This window comes from Branchiostoma lanceolatum, chromosome 13, assembly GCF_035083965.1.
Source record: "Branchiostoma lanceolatum isolate klBraLanc5 chromosome 13, klBraLanc5.hap2, whole genome shotgun sequence".
NCBI classification, from domain to species: domain Eukaryota; kingdom Metazoa; phylum Chordata; class Leptocardii; order Amphioxiformes; family Branchiostomatidae; genus Branchiostoma; species Branchiostoma lanceolatum.
The window spans coordinates 8875143-8889030 of record NC_089734.1 but is presented as its reverse complement, the minus strand read 5'-3'; the positions used below and the strand labels follow the sequence as shown (position 1 = coordinate 8889030).

At 38.9% G+C, this 13888-nt stretch overlaps 1 protein-coding gene across 11 annotated transcripts in view; it reads right to left on the bottom strand.

Annotated features, from left to right (window-relative positions):
• Window positions 1-13888, bottom strand: part of LOC136447627 (unconventional myosin-X-like) — a 76257-nt gene that overhangs the window by 31484 nt on the left and 30885 nt on the right. For all 11 annotated transcript variants that reach the window (XM_066446659.1, XM_066446658.1, XM_066446663.1 and 8 more), the window contains 4 exons: window positions 13169-13251; window positions 8705-8819; window positions 8416-8496; window positions 6247-6371 (listed from right to left, as the gene is read on the bottom strand). In XM_066446659.1, the coding sequence (XP_066302756.1) occupies window positions 6247-6371; window positions 8416-8496; window positions 8705-8819; window positions 13169-13251 (404 nt within the window). The remainder of the gene's footprint in view (window positions 1-6246; window positions 6372-8415; window positions 8497-8704; window positions 8820-13168; window positions 13252-13888) is intronic.

Here is a 13888-nt window from a genome sequence, read left to right as displayed (position 1 = left end):
AACACTATTAAGTAAGAACTTAACTGCTGTGCAAAATGTTTTATGCTGAATAAGGACAGGATTAACTTTGACTTCTTTGACCTTGCCATGTGAGGCAGAAACCTTGTTATGAGAAAGATTGCAATTTAGCTAATTGCTACTTCAGACGTTCATGATCAAGATGATAGTTAAATGTTATGAAGGCAGATTAATCATAGTCATGACAGATTCTCCCCTTTTGTTCCCTTTGTTTTGGTAATTATTGATTGCCACCTTAGCACAGTGTGATGCACTCAGAAAGCACAGTGTGATGCACTCAGAAGTTTTGAAGTGTGATTGCTGTGCATTAGGGCGAGCTCTACTGCAGTAAAAGTTACTAAAACCCCAGGGGATGCCACTAAAATTAATCTCAGTCACGTTCAATGCTTCCATTTGAGGGAAAGATGCTTAGCAGGCATTCTGATGGGGCTGTGGTGGCTTTTACGATGCAATTAACCTCTAGCATGCCGAGACATCAAAGACGTAGTACCAACTCAGAGCTCTGGAGTTGTCATAGTCTCCAAAGGTTAAGCCGGGAAAACGTAAAAACAAAACGCCTTGTGTTATCTTGACTTCAGCAGAATAATCTTCATGACTTGACTTTACTGCAGATTTAAGGAGCCGCTGTGAGACGTTGATAATGAAAACGTGCAAGGAATCAGTAGGGAAGCTTGCTAAACTGGATGGTACTTTATCCCATCAAAAAGTACTTTATGACTGTTTGAAGGAAGTTTAAGTGGGATAAAAGAGTGGCAACCATGGCTAAGGAAGGTATTTGAATTTTCATGCCTGTGACTGATGAAGTACCAAACGTCTTACCCTGAATGACTTTACCTAGGGTGCAAGCACCTCCAATCTGATAGTCACAGTGGAAGGCAGATGAAATCAGTGATGGCCAACTTCACTGACTCAATAGGTCTCTAGACCTGGCATTTACGCTCTTATGATGGAGGGATTTTACAGGCGTGGCACATCTTGGGGATGACGTAGATTCCAGGAAAGATCACAAAGGGTCATGAAATGAGCTTTAGCAGTTCACTACTAAAAGCACTGCAGTTTATAGTTGACTGAGGATATCTTTCTTGCAGCTGCTACAGTTATTGAAATGTTTGATGATGACTTGCTAGATATTCTGTACAGCATAACTGCATGTCAATTCTGATCCATATCAAAATGGCTAAAACACACTGCTAATACACTGAGTTATGTATAGAAAGTTGCAAGTTTATCACCACAAGAAAGGAGGAAATCTAAAGTTAAAACAAAAGTTCTTCTGCTGTAACAGTTATGTACATATTTACCTTTCAGGAATGACAGTAAAATACTGTGACAGTTTGGAACATATCAAGCAAATCTACATGATTCTAAGGAAGCATTCAGCACAACATACTATACCCTAAAGACAGACGCTGGCAAAGAATTGATTTTTTTCACTTTGCTCAGTGGTTTGTGACAGGATGAATTATATCCAGAAGCCATAAGGTACATAAAAGGCTCGTTTGAGCTCCGAAAAGTCAATACTTGCAGACTGCAGCAAGACAAGTTCAATATTCCCGGGAAGACAACCATTTATCTCTCACAGAGCTCTTTGCAGTAAGGCATTTTGTCCTTGGAGTATTCTATCTCTGAACATCAAAGTGGGCAAGGGACACTCAGATTTGTCACATCCCCTTCTTTTGTTTCATGTAGCAAATACATTAATCGCTCCATTAAGGATAGGGTGTACAGCATGTTTACCACCATGCACTGGCAGACATCGCAACCCCTATTGAATGTTTAACTTAATGCATGGATCTTTCTGAGAAATAATGACCCATTTAGAAATTCCTGACCAATTGATATTATCATTTGCCTGTGGAATACCTATAATTACATACAAAAAAAGACTACTCTGTAATGTCATAACTCTATTTAAGACTGAACTTAAGACTAAACTAAGTTAAATCATGAGGTCTTTTCTGGACAGGAAATTGTTGCAGTTAATTTCATATTGAATACCCAATAATGAAGTCATCAAGGAATCTCGGTCAACTCTGGGTTGGAAGGAAGCCAAAATCCATGAGGTATGAAAAATGAAGACTCAGGCTCAAAGTGACCACCACTGTGAGGTACAATGAATACAGATGCTTTGTCACTGGGTTCTATCTATGGTTACAGTGATTTCATTCAATCATCAGAAAGCTTTTATAGATAATAGCTGTCATATATACTTCCACAGATTATTTCTTTTATAGGCAAGTACAAACTAAGTGAAATGTTCAACATGACTGCAGGACATCTTTCACAATGACTCAGCAATTATTAATCCAGTCCAATCAATACCCACATTTTCAAAATTGATGACATTACTCTCATTTGTAAGGGAAACTCATATTTTCCCAAGAAGACTACAATGTATTACTAAATAAATGAAAAAATAATGATATAACAAGATTGGGGCAAAATCATCATGAAGGAAATCAGGTCAACCCAACCAATTAAAAGGTTGAAAGAAAATGTAACAGTAGCAATATATTCTCAACTTTATATACTGGTAACTTAATACAAGGCGCTTAATCAGTTAATGTTCCACCATAAGTAAACCAGGGAAAGAAAAGATATGATTCGTTTTACCTGACTGTGTCTTATTAATCAGTCCATGACTGTCCTTTCAACCTTAAAAACCTTTTAGAAAATTATAGACATTATAGTACTTATTTCCACAAACACCGTAATACACATTTAGCATGCTACCAATAAATAGGCAGTCGTCAAATCTGCACCACAGATTAAGGAGAATCAAGGTGTTGCTAATACATTTGTAGTACTGTATGTAAAATAAATTCTCAGCCGGCAAAGATGAATGCTTTCAGAACGTTATTCAACCTGGTGTCACTTCCTTTCATGGATCACACATATCCAATATCAATCAAGCTGATGCACGGATGTAAAAATTGATTTAGGATAAGTCCCGGGGACCCTTCTTGTCTCTTCTGTACAGAGCACTCATATATCCTTTGAACAATTCTGAGGTTCCTGCATAATCATGTACTTCCCTGTGAGCCATGTCTAGCTCTTTGCAGACATCATGTTCTTTAAAAACATCAGCATCAACTGTACCATTTACAATTCCTAGGTTTAACAAATACCACGATATCAATGTATGATTGCAACACGGGTACCGCAACTCAAACCCACCTTCAACATTGACAACAAGGCAGCCATCCTTCAACATCTCTGGCAGAATTCCCAGGAACAAGCCAGATTTGGCTCGCACACTCTGGGTACATCCAGGCCCTTACATCTGATAGCGAGACCCAAATGTTAAATGGTTGGCTGATCTGAAACCCAGGAGGTGTCTCTGGGAGCCGATCCCTGCTAGATCAGGCCGAGGTTCCCTGCCGAGTGCTCCACCTTTCTGGCTACATAAACTGCCGTCTTACATCGGAGACTCATCAAACATGTGCCTCAGGGTCGGACTAACTGCCAAGGTGATTTGGTCACAGCTGAGAGGATATTTCATCAGAGACTCCGGTCCGCAGATTATAGAGGGACCCTGAGAAAATATTGCGGTGGCCCTGATGTGCCATATAGAGGCTTGATCTAACATTAATTTTATTCATGATGAAAGAAGGCTCCTCACAGGAAATTGGGTGCAACAGGCTGCACAGAGAGGTGTCGGCAGACCAAAGGAATCAGTTGTTTCTTGTTAACAATCAAAAAATCATTATGCAAAAGCCATAAAGTTAAAGCTGACTACAGTAAGGGAAAATAGAGTGCTTGTCCTTGGTGCTGAATGTACAACAGTTACTGTTAAATGGATGATGTGAACTACAAACATAACAAACACTTATGATTGGAAAGAATGAATTCAAGATATTGTCTGAGATCAAGCATAAACATTTCATATTCTGTATTTCAACCACAGCATATGTATATACATAGTTCTTTGTATGAATGCTTAAAGACCGTTTGAAATTACCATTTGAAAGAAATGCTGATTCGAAAGATTCCTGGAAATAATGTTACACTCAAAGACTGTAACACTCAAACGTACACTCTTGACATTTCCACTTTGTAATGCCAAACACATACATGCGCATGCACTAGTCAAGACAAGGGATTCATCAAACTCTAATGCATTACAAAGGGACTTAACTTGAAGTGCAGTTGAAGGATCACCCTTTCCTCAGAACTCTTACCAGCTTATTGCTAATGAACACCAACCACGCTGTGTAATTACTGAGCTCACTCAAAAACTGAAGCATCACCACTCAACGCAACAGTGTAAATTTCCATTCAAGTCAAGAACGTCTGAGGACTTGCAACCCTTACAAATGTTACTGAAGGATAGATTGTAAGTACTTGCAACACTTACATGTAAATCCTGCATAAAGGCTGTTTGATTTGGAAATGCCGGGAGACTTGCAAGGAGCCTTTTCCATGATGAAAGAATGTCAAGAATAGATTTGAAGTGGAGTATTGAATACAAGACAACCACAGGTCAAAAACGTTCTTGGCTGCCTCCTCTTAAAATCTAATGAAGCAATCCTTACCGCCTAAATTCAGAGATTGTAAGCGTTATACATGACGTTAGCAGTAACATGAAAAAGCACTCAGAGAGTAGTCAGTGTTTACGTCAGAGACACGACCCCTAAGACCTCTAAGTGAGTCTGATAGCATTACATGCGTAACTCCCAACCCAGCAACATCCATTTCTGTGATTGCTCTAGAGGATTACAAGTCTCGGCTATTCCATAACCTGTATGGTATCAAAACACATACCAGGGCTTGAAATACTGGGTGCAGGGGCACTTTTGTGCATCCAAAATTGGAGCTGTGCACCTAGATACTGATGTAGGGTTATGTACCTAGAGTATAGTTTTGTGCACTGGAATACTATACTGCATATTCTTGACATTGAAGTGTCAGAAAAAATAATAAAACCTCTGCTGTATTATATTTTTCAAAGCTGGCTATAGAATTTCAGATTCGAGTTGTGGAGACAATTAGTAAGGTTTGTAATAAGGATTTACTGACAATCTACTTGTACATTGATTTATCTTATTTTGTCCACCCAACCTTTTTCCTGTGCATTTACATTTTCAGTTCAAGTGCACCAGGGCACCTATTCCCAAACACTAATCTTGAGCCCTACACAATGTACATACATTTGTACACAAGTCAGTGTGCCATGGGGATACTAGGCCAGGGCACTAAACTCAATCCAATTTGGCATTTGTGCAATGGTTGGAGGACTGTTGGTCCAATTCTATTGTGAAAATGCCATGCAGAAAGGTTTGCTAAAAAAAACTTATATCATAACAGTTCTTCCAATTACTGCTGAAAATACATTTTTGAAAATCTTGTCTCAACTTCAAAAATTCTTGACTTCTCAGTAATATTGGACTTGAGACTACACTTTGTATGTGGCTTAGCATGTAGTGCATGATTCTTGTCTAAATTAGAACTTTACAGCCAATACAGCCGTAGTGATTACTACCTTTATAGTGCCTACAGCTTTTTAATGGAAGAAATGACAATTTCCCATACTATTGGATCCTAATAAAAAGACCATCAAGCCCACCTTTGCAATGATTAGTACAGATTGGATGCTGGCTATTCCTTGGACTTGATTACTCTGACCTAGTGCTAAGATCATATATACTATGCAAAGAGCTATTATTGGAGGCAATCATGAGGTAATAATGACACATTCTGAAAGTAATCTTTTGTCCTAGTTTCACATTAAGAAGATTCTAAGACAATTATAAAGCTAAGGTGCTGGATTTCTGCAAACCATTGTACCAGTAGCTTGGCGAATACAAAAATGTCTAGTACATCTAGCACTCTCAGTATTCAAATATTCCATGTTACATATGCCTGGAAAGGTGCATTTCATACCAAACTAAATGTTCAACACTAATGAAGATAAGTAGTTGCATGCCGCTTTTACAGTTCATATCAATATGATGTGCCCTGATTACTAACACATAGTAGGTTACAGATCATGTCTATTCTCAGAAATTTTGGCACACTGTTATCGATTTTCCTGTCTGATCTTTAAGGTGTTTGAAGTTTATCCCAATTCCATACCATGACCCATAAAAGGTAGCTGCTTCTACAGGCCATTTTATTGAACCTTCAAATATGGAGAATTCATGAGCAACAACTTGGCACCCACATGCATCTTTAACTTATACTACACTTGATAGAAACATGACATATCCTACAGTAAAATCTGCCTACCTGTAGCAAAAATCGTCAAATGTGCGTCTGACGGGATACCCTGCACGGCGAATCCTGACCGTCTCGAGCATACCGCTGTACCGAAGCTGACTGAGAACAAGCTCTGGATCAAAAGTGTCTGGTAGCTGCAAAACCAAAAAATCATTTTGATGAAAAGGTGAACATTTACTAGTATTGAAACGCATCTATTAGTAAGTGATGCAAGGTACATGGGGATTTGGTAACTTTCATTGAAAAACAGGAGAACAGAAAATGCTAGAGATAGCGAGAATCAAATTATTTTCCATCTGAGAAAAATGTTAAAACCAGACTAAGTCTTGTACATTAGAAACTTACAAGTAGCCCACATAGTTACTGTGTTATTTTGACTTAACCTGAGGATATGTTTGAAGGTAGAGAATTACATTAAGAAATGGCAGGAACATTTTAAAAGTTCAAAATAGCAGCTGTTAATGTCAAAGTTACAAAATGTCACGTCAAGGTCATCCGATACGACCTTTTGAACAGACATCCATCAGTGGTAGGCACCAGACAGGGAGATAAGAAACACATTGTCATTCCCCCGATGCTAATGCTGTCATCTGCAATTTCTATGGGGTCACCCTGCCAGATATGAATCTGCCGAGTCAGCAGGTACTGTCATCTCTTGCCTTTATCATCAGAACCAGCAGAGCTTCCTGCCAAACTGGCATATTGAAGTCTGCACAAGAGAACGTTGCTGGCTTTGGCTGAGTTAGAGTTGAAAGCATTATAATTTGTTGGTAGCACATATTTGAGCCAGTAGATGGTCTCCTTTAAGTTATGGCAACTGAAGAAAATGGCTGCAGACAGTTTGCATGATATGGTGACAATGAAGGCAGCTGTGTCTGTTTTAACAAGTTGAACTTTTTTTTCATTTTTGGTATTCTAAAAGAGAATGTGTTGCACAGAAATTGGTTGAAATTCCAAAAAACCATTCGAAAACACATTTAATTTTATAACAGTTACTGTACAAGCACCTTTTCCCATTTGCATGCCATCCAGGTATCTTTCTCCTCTTATACACACCATTTTGAAACCACAAAACTGATCACTCCATGTGAAGTGACTATCAGAAACATTGCTGCAGGCTTTCGTGCACAGCACCTCTAGATAATGTTAAAGTATACCAAGGATCAAAAAGCAATTTTCATTTCTTGCACTGCATCCAGATCGCCAAGACGTCACGTTTGTGGAATGGGGGTTAAGGCAGGGTCAATGCACAACCTTTCCAGACTCTGTGGTACGAAAAGCCAAACAGAATCTCAATTCGGTTCCCAATTTTGCTTTTTTCATTTCTTTAGAAATGGTTATTTTGTACACGGGCTTTCATGAGATAATGTGACCTTTAACACTGTCTTGTACAGTAAGATGAGTATTCATGCTCCATTGCTGACCTTTATACACAGAATGGCAGATCATAAGGCGAGCTTTCATTTTGCTCTATATTGTTGCATGCAGACATAATAAATTGGTAAGTCTTTGCTGATGTGAAGGCGTAGAAATGTGGACAATTACTGGTACATGTAGCTGAGTTTGTCTCAGTCAGCCCAAAGTAAAGACTTTGAAAACTAGAAGTTAATGTACATGTATGTTGATTGCCATCCAAATGAGGCAGAAATGTAGATTGAGCACCGTAAGACTTACAATCACTTCTTATCACTGGCAAGCAGCTGGTCTAACCTACATGCAGGACGCCCAGAGAAGTTTGCTAAATGGGAGAAGAATTCTAACAAATTGGCGAGGATTATGCTAAGACTGACAAAGGGTGATTATCATGATTGATGTAAAGCCTCTGACAATTTGTAGAAGACTATCAGACTGAGGCACGCACGCTATTCACTGATAGCATGTCAGTTGAACATATCTTTTTAGCATACTCAGTTTGCAGTCAGTTAAATTAATGATGAACCAAGTAGGGGAATTTTTAGAAATGTACGTAAAAACAGAATTTGCACAAGGTTGATAAAAAAACATAAGCCTTAGAGAGCACAACTTGTTGACTCTAAAAAGTATGACATCCTGATATTCTCACAGAATCCCCGCTCACATAGACACTGTTCGTCCCTTATCTAAAGACACATTCCTGTTCCAATCCTGAGAACACCCTAAAGAGTTTTACATCGTGTACAGAAAAAATCAATGGCATACCTTCTGAGAGTTTGGCTTGATGCACCTGACAAAGAACGGGTTAGCAGCACTCAGTGTGGTCATCAGACTCCGCAGGGACTCCTGAGGTAGAGTCAAACAAAGAAGACTTTTAGTTAGCAAAGTATGGTTCTGCATAGCTTACTGGTATGAAAAAAAAAATGATATAATCATCTCTCTGTCTGATTTTGATTTTGCATCTTTAGTTCCATCTTCAGGACTCATTTAGAATATGAAAAACACACAGCATGCCACACACAGCTTGAATGAAAACTAAAAGTATGTGTTGTACCTTGAACTGAGAGCTGACTGTTGGCTTTTTCCTCTGTCTTGTCGCTGTTCCGCTCTTCAAACTGGTCCCATTCCCGTACGCGTCCGTATCAAACAGCTCGTAGATAAAGTCTGACCTGTAGAATAGACCAGACCCCTCGGATATGAGTTATGAGGTAGACTTCAGACAATTTGTTATTCTACAGTCTCGACGTAATTATTTAGGATTATGACCATTGAGAGATTTGATTGAAAGAGTATCCAGGGAATTATCTGTATTAATCAAGTGCCCCGATGTTAATACATGTATGGATGACCATAAAGCCCAGATAACATAACAAATCAGTTTTAGAACTAGATTATAAAAACGCAAGCTGTGCTTTTATGCAGCAAAAGGTACTTCTGGTTTCATCTATTCAAGGCAAATACATTTGAGTAAACATTACTCATTATAATACCCGCCGGGTTAGCATTCTCAAAATATGGTTAATTCACAACAATTTTCTTCCTTTCTTTCGTAGCAAATTTGACAGATATACTGTTTGCATAAAAATTCATATGATAAAAGCAATAACAGTGATGATGATCAACAGGACATGAAAAATGTGAAACCACATGTAGAAGGTCAGTGACCGTGTAGAGATTTGTGGGTAGCGCTAACTTTGGCAATAGGGTGTAACAGTATTATCCGAGGAAATAGAACGAGACAGGAGTCTCAGCCCCGGGCAATTGAATGTGACCATGTAATAAATTTTTCCCCATAGTTTCTGAATGATGTAAGATGTAAGATGTATTTTATTGGCTTTTCGCAGTTTACATACACTGAATTAAAAGACCAATGTACAGTACGTTCACAATTTTAAACTGCTGTCGGCGTACATATAATCATATTCATATATAAAATCGGTACGTAAAACACTTTCAAGACAATATTGTTTCTCCAACAAAATTAGCAACATTCGCAAATCATTCGCAAATATGGTGCTGAAAAAATATAACGTTACTAGTAACTGGTTACTGTACTAAACACTCCCAAGGCAAACACACCAAGATTCAGTAACCATACTGGTTAAGCAGTTTCGTGAGATACGGTATCGGTGAGTTACTGAATCTCAGTGTATTTGCCCTAGGAATGTTCAGTTTGTGCCCATTACGTGTGCATCTACCCGAGATTTCGGATCTTCTACTCGGTAGCCATTGTTCAAATTGGGAACCTAGCAGGGATCTGCCAAACTTCAAACAAAGTCTCTCGCGCCTTTCCGACAGGGTGGTGAGACCCAGCTGGGCCAGTGCCTCCGCATATCCAGGGTAGTCTCTGCCGAGGATGATGCTTGAATGATAGATAAATGTGATATGAACCATCTTGAATGTTACGTCACTTCTGGCGTTCCGCAAGGGGGCGTTCTGTCCCCATACCTGTTTCTAGTCTACATGTCCTCCAGAACCACAAGGTATGAGACCACAGACAACAATGGCTACGCGGACGATATAGGCCTGTCTCGAACCATTCCTTGTGCTGATGTCGAGGCGGACAACACAATGCAAGAAGAAACCGCACACTTGGACTCCTGGGCCGCCGAAAATAACATGATTATGAATGGAGACAAATCCTTTGAACTCAGAATGTGTTTCGCGAAAACCCCTCCGGAACCACCGCCCCTTATTCTTGGAGGAAAGGAAGTACCAGTGGTTACCTGTGCTACTTACCTGGGATTTAAGGTACATTCCAACCTTGGATGGGACAGTCAGATTACACACGTAACAAAGAAAGGTTCCAAGCGTCTACATTTCCTTCGCCTTCTTGCGAAGGGAGGCATGCCTCCCGAGGACTTGCTCACCGTCTACACGACTCTTGTTAGACCGGTATTGGAATATGCTCATGTTTTGTATGTTGGATGCACTGTATCGCAAAGAAACACTATCGAGGCTGTGCAGAGAAGGGCACTGAGAATCATCAACAGAAACAGTAGCAGTCCGACGCCACCCCCCCTGCCAACCCTGCAGTCAAGACGAGAAGAAGCAGCGAGAGCCTTGTTCACGCAGATGCGGGCAAATGACCACCCCCTGCACTACATGATCACCAATGACAGGAAAGAAGAAACTGGGAGGACTTTACGTAACCACAACCATCTTTCAATGCCGAAATGTAGAACTGAGAGACTTAAGAGATCTTTTCTGTACCAAGCGACGCTGCTGCATAACAAATCTCTCTAAACCTCACAATGTCGAATACCTTCATTTAGATTACAAGCACTCGTATTATTTCTGTATTTTAATGACTCATATAATACGTATCTTAGCACTTGTTATTGTATGGTTGATCTGTGTTTTTTAAATAAGTACTTTCCACTTGAAAATTATGAATATTTTGAATTGATTTGTGTGAATTAGCTGTAATTCAGACTTGTATTCAATGTCTGCAAATGCTAATAAAGACCTTTTGACTTGACTTGACATTCTATGGATATGAGGATGCAAGGAAAACGCTTTTGAGTGCAAAATTTACTAAAAACTTTTCTCTGAATACTGCATAGATTGTAGTTCACATGATTTACATGTAATCCCAGATGTGTGTTAATTATGTAGTATCATTGAGGCAACCTTATTAGTGAGGTGGAGACAGTCTTAATTGTCTGTGCCACTCATAAAAAGGCTCTTCCTGATTGACATTTTAGCTGAAATATCAGACATTCAGACTCCTGTGGTAATGGTTTGTGGAACCATCACTTTGGAGCCCCATCTAGTCAGCCCTGCAGTAAAGATCCTACGAGACAAATTTTCTCCTCAGAGCATGACTACAAGAAGGTGGCCTACATTAATCTAGTGTGACTAGCGGCAAGTCAGCACATTATGAAACAAGTCAAAGGCAAGGAAATTAGCAGAGTGTAAAGCGGTAATATTCAGAAATGATTCTTTCCTAGCTTGACAGATATGGGGAAGGCAGATTAAAGAAAACAAAATGTTCAATTTGCAGGGAACCATTTTGATAGTAATCCTTTCAATTTGTTCTTTGTATTGCAATGAAAACAGGAAACAAGAAGAAGCCTCCTCTACAATTACAGCATGATGAACACTATCATTTGTTGCTATGCCGCAGTGCTCACTTTTACATCTCAATTACAGCCGGGCCCACAGGTGGACTCATACATAATGTAGAACACTGAAGGCCAACCTCTCATTTAATAACCTGACAAAAACATCCTGGCCATCTGTTCCACCTGGGAACAAGATGGATGGCCCTGCACACTCCCCCGGGAACAAGATTGATGGGGGTTTAATAGGTGTTTGTGTTTGTAATTCATGAAAGCCACAGGCCATTGCTCTCCGTGCTCATTACAATGCTGAAATATCACCTTGAATATGGCTTTTCTTTCTGTCGCTGTTTATCATCTGAATACAAAATGGCAGTGCAAAAGAGATTAATATAAACTGATCATACATGTACATGTACTAAAAGACAACTAGTACTACAATCTTTTAAAAAGTGCACAATTCACTTAGCAATGACCAAAGTGACAGGGAACACATGTACAAGAAGGTGATGGTTCCAACTGTACTTGATTCTCCCTTATCTAAGCAAACTATTGTAGAACCACAATTTTTTTGGAAATGAAAAAACAAAACCAACATCATAACAGTTTAGAATTCCTTCAACATTGAGATGTTAATATAGTTGGCCCTTGGCTACTTCCACACAACGGTTTACCTTAGTTTGTCATGTGCTGTTTGCATGTAGAGTGCATGTCTCCATTTTTTTCTAGCTAGGCAAAAATGATGCCAAATTGATTACAGTCCCTTGACTTACTGACTGATTTAAATGTCTAGCCAGTAATACCAGGTAGTTGACATCCTAGAAATACAAGGGCTCCAAATACATGTCAGTTTGGAATTAAGTGTGACAACTTTCATCTCATGCCTGTCACAGGGAGCCCCTGTGAATTAATTTACCATGATTAAACTAAACCGTGTCCAATTGATTTTCTGTAGTCCTAAAAGAACATAGTGATCTGGCTGGACTCCCGCTGAGAGTCATTAAGTCATGGGGTGGAAAACACCCTGACCCCTGTAAATCCTACATGTTTCCTGGGATGAGTATCATGATATATCACTTTCACTTTAACTTGAAAATGTCATATTGTTGACAATCCATAGGATCATATTCATGGAACTTGTTGATGTAAAGTTGAAAATTGAATGCTAAAAGTCAGTTTTTGTCATAAGTACATTATGACATATATAACTTGGTAGAAATGCTTTATTTTGATAGAATTACTATCATACTTTAATAAAACATTGATGTTATATGAACACAATGTAACAATTCTTCCTTAAAGTATGGTATGGTTCACAAAATTAATATATAGAAACCAAGGTTGAGGTAAACCACCTGTTTAATTCAGGTACACATTTGTAATGATAAACATTAAGTATTTTGCCATATATGTTCAGTTATTAGTTCATAGATGGACAAATGGTGAAAACTCACCGGCTTTCCTGGAGGATGTTCAGAATGTCGTCTCTGAACGTGTCCCTGTTTTTCTCCAGAAATCCTTGGGTGTCGTAATAGACCTACAAAAGTGGCAAATAATCAAACATAATGTCTTCCAAACTTACAACACAGTAGGTTAAGTCTGTAAAGAGCAGCACAGTGCAGTTACACCCTTCTTAGCTAGACTAAGTGCTTACTTTTAAAGGGAGAAGGATCACTGAGTCTTTTAAGTCCCACAGTGTTTAGAACCTGCCCAGTGATTGGCTGAAATGTAGTCATTTATTCGCAATCATGGACCCGAATCTATTCATAATTACTAAATATGAAGTGATTCATCCCCCTTCATTGTCAATTTTAACCTCCATCTGTCAAAACCTGTCAAAAGAAAATTGATTACATTTATGCTTAACAAAGGGTTTCTGTAAAGCCCTGTATTTCCATATTTGCATTGCAAGTACCAATTGCCTGCAATGATACCAGCAGAATATTGTGGGGGAAAAGAGATAGGTCTGAAGAGTATTCTTTATTTCAGACCTATATTGACCATGTTGAATGCCAGCTGGGTACACAATCATAATGTGGTTATGATCTGATGATAATTGTTCTTGTCCAATAACCATATGAGGGTAGTGGCACTAAATGTATTGGTACTGAATTACTTTTATCATTGAATAATTTTTAGAACCAGGTCCCTTTATATACTAAAACGCTATGTTA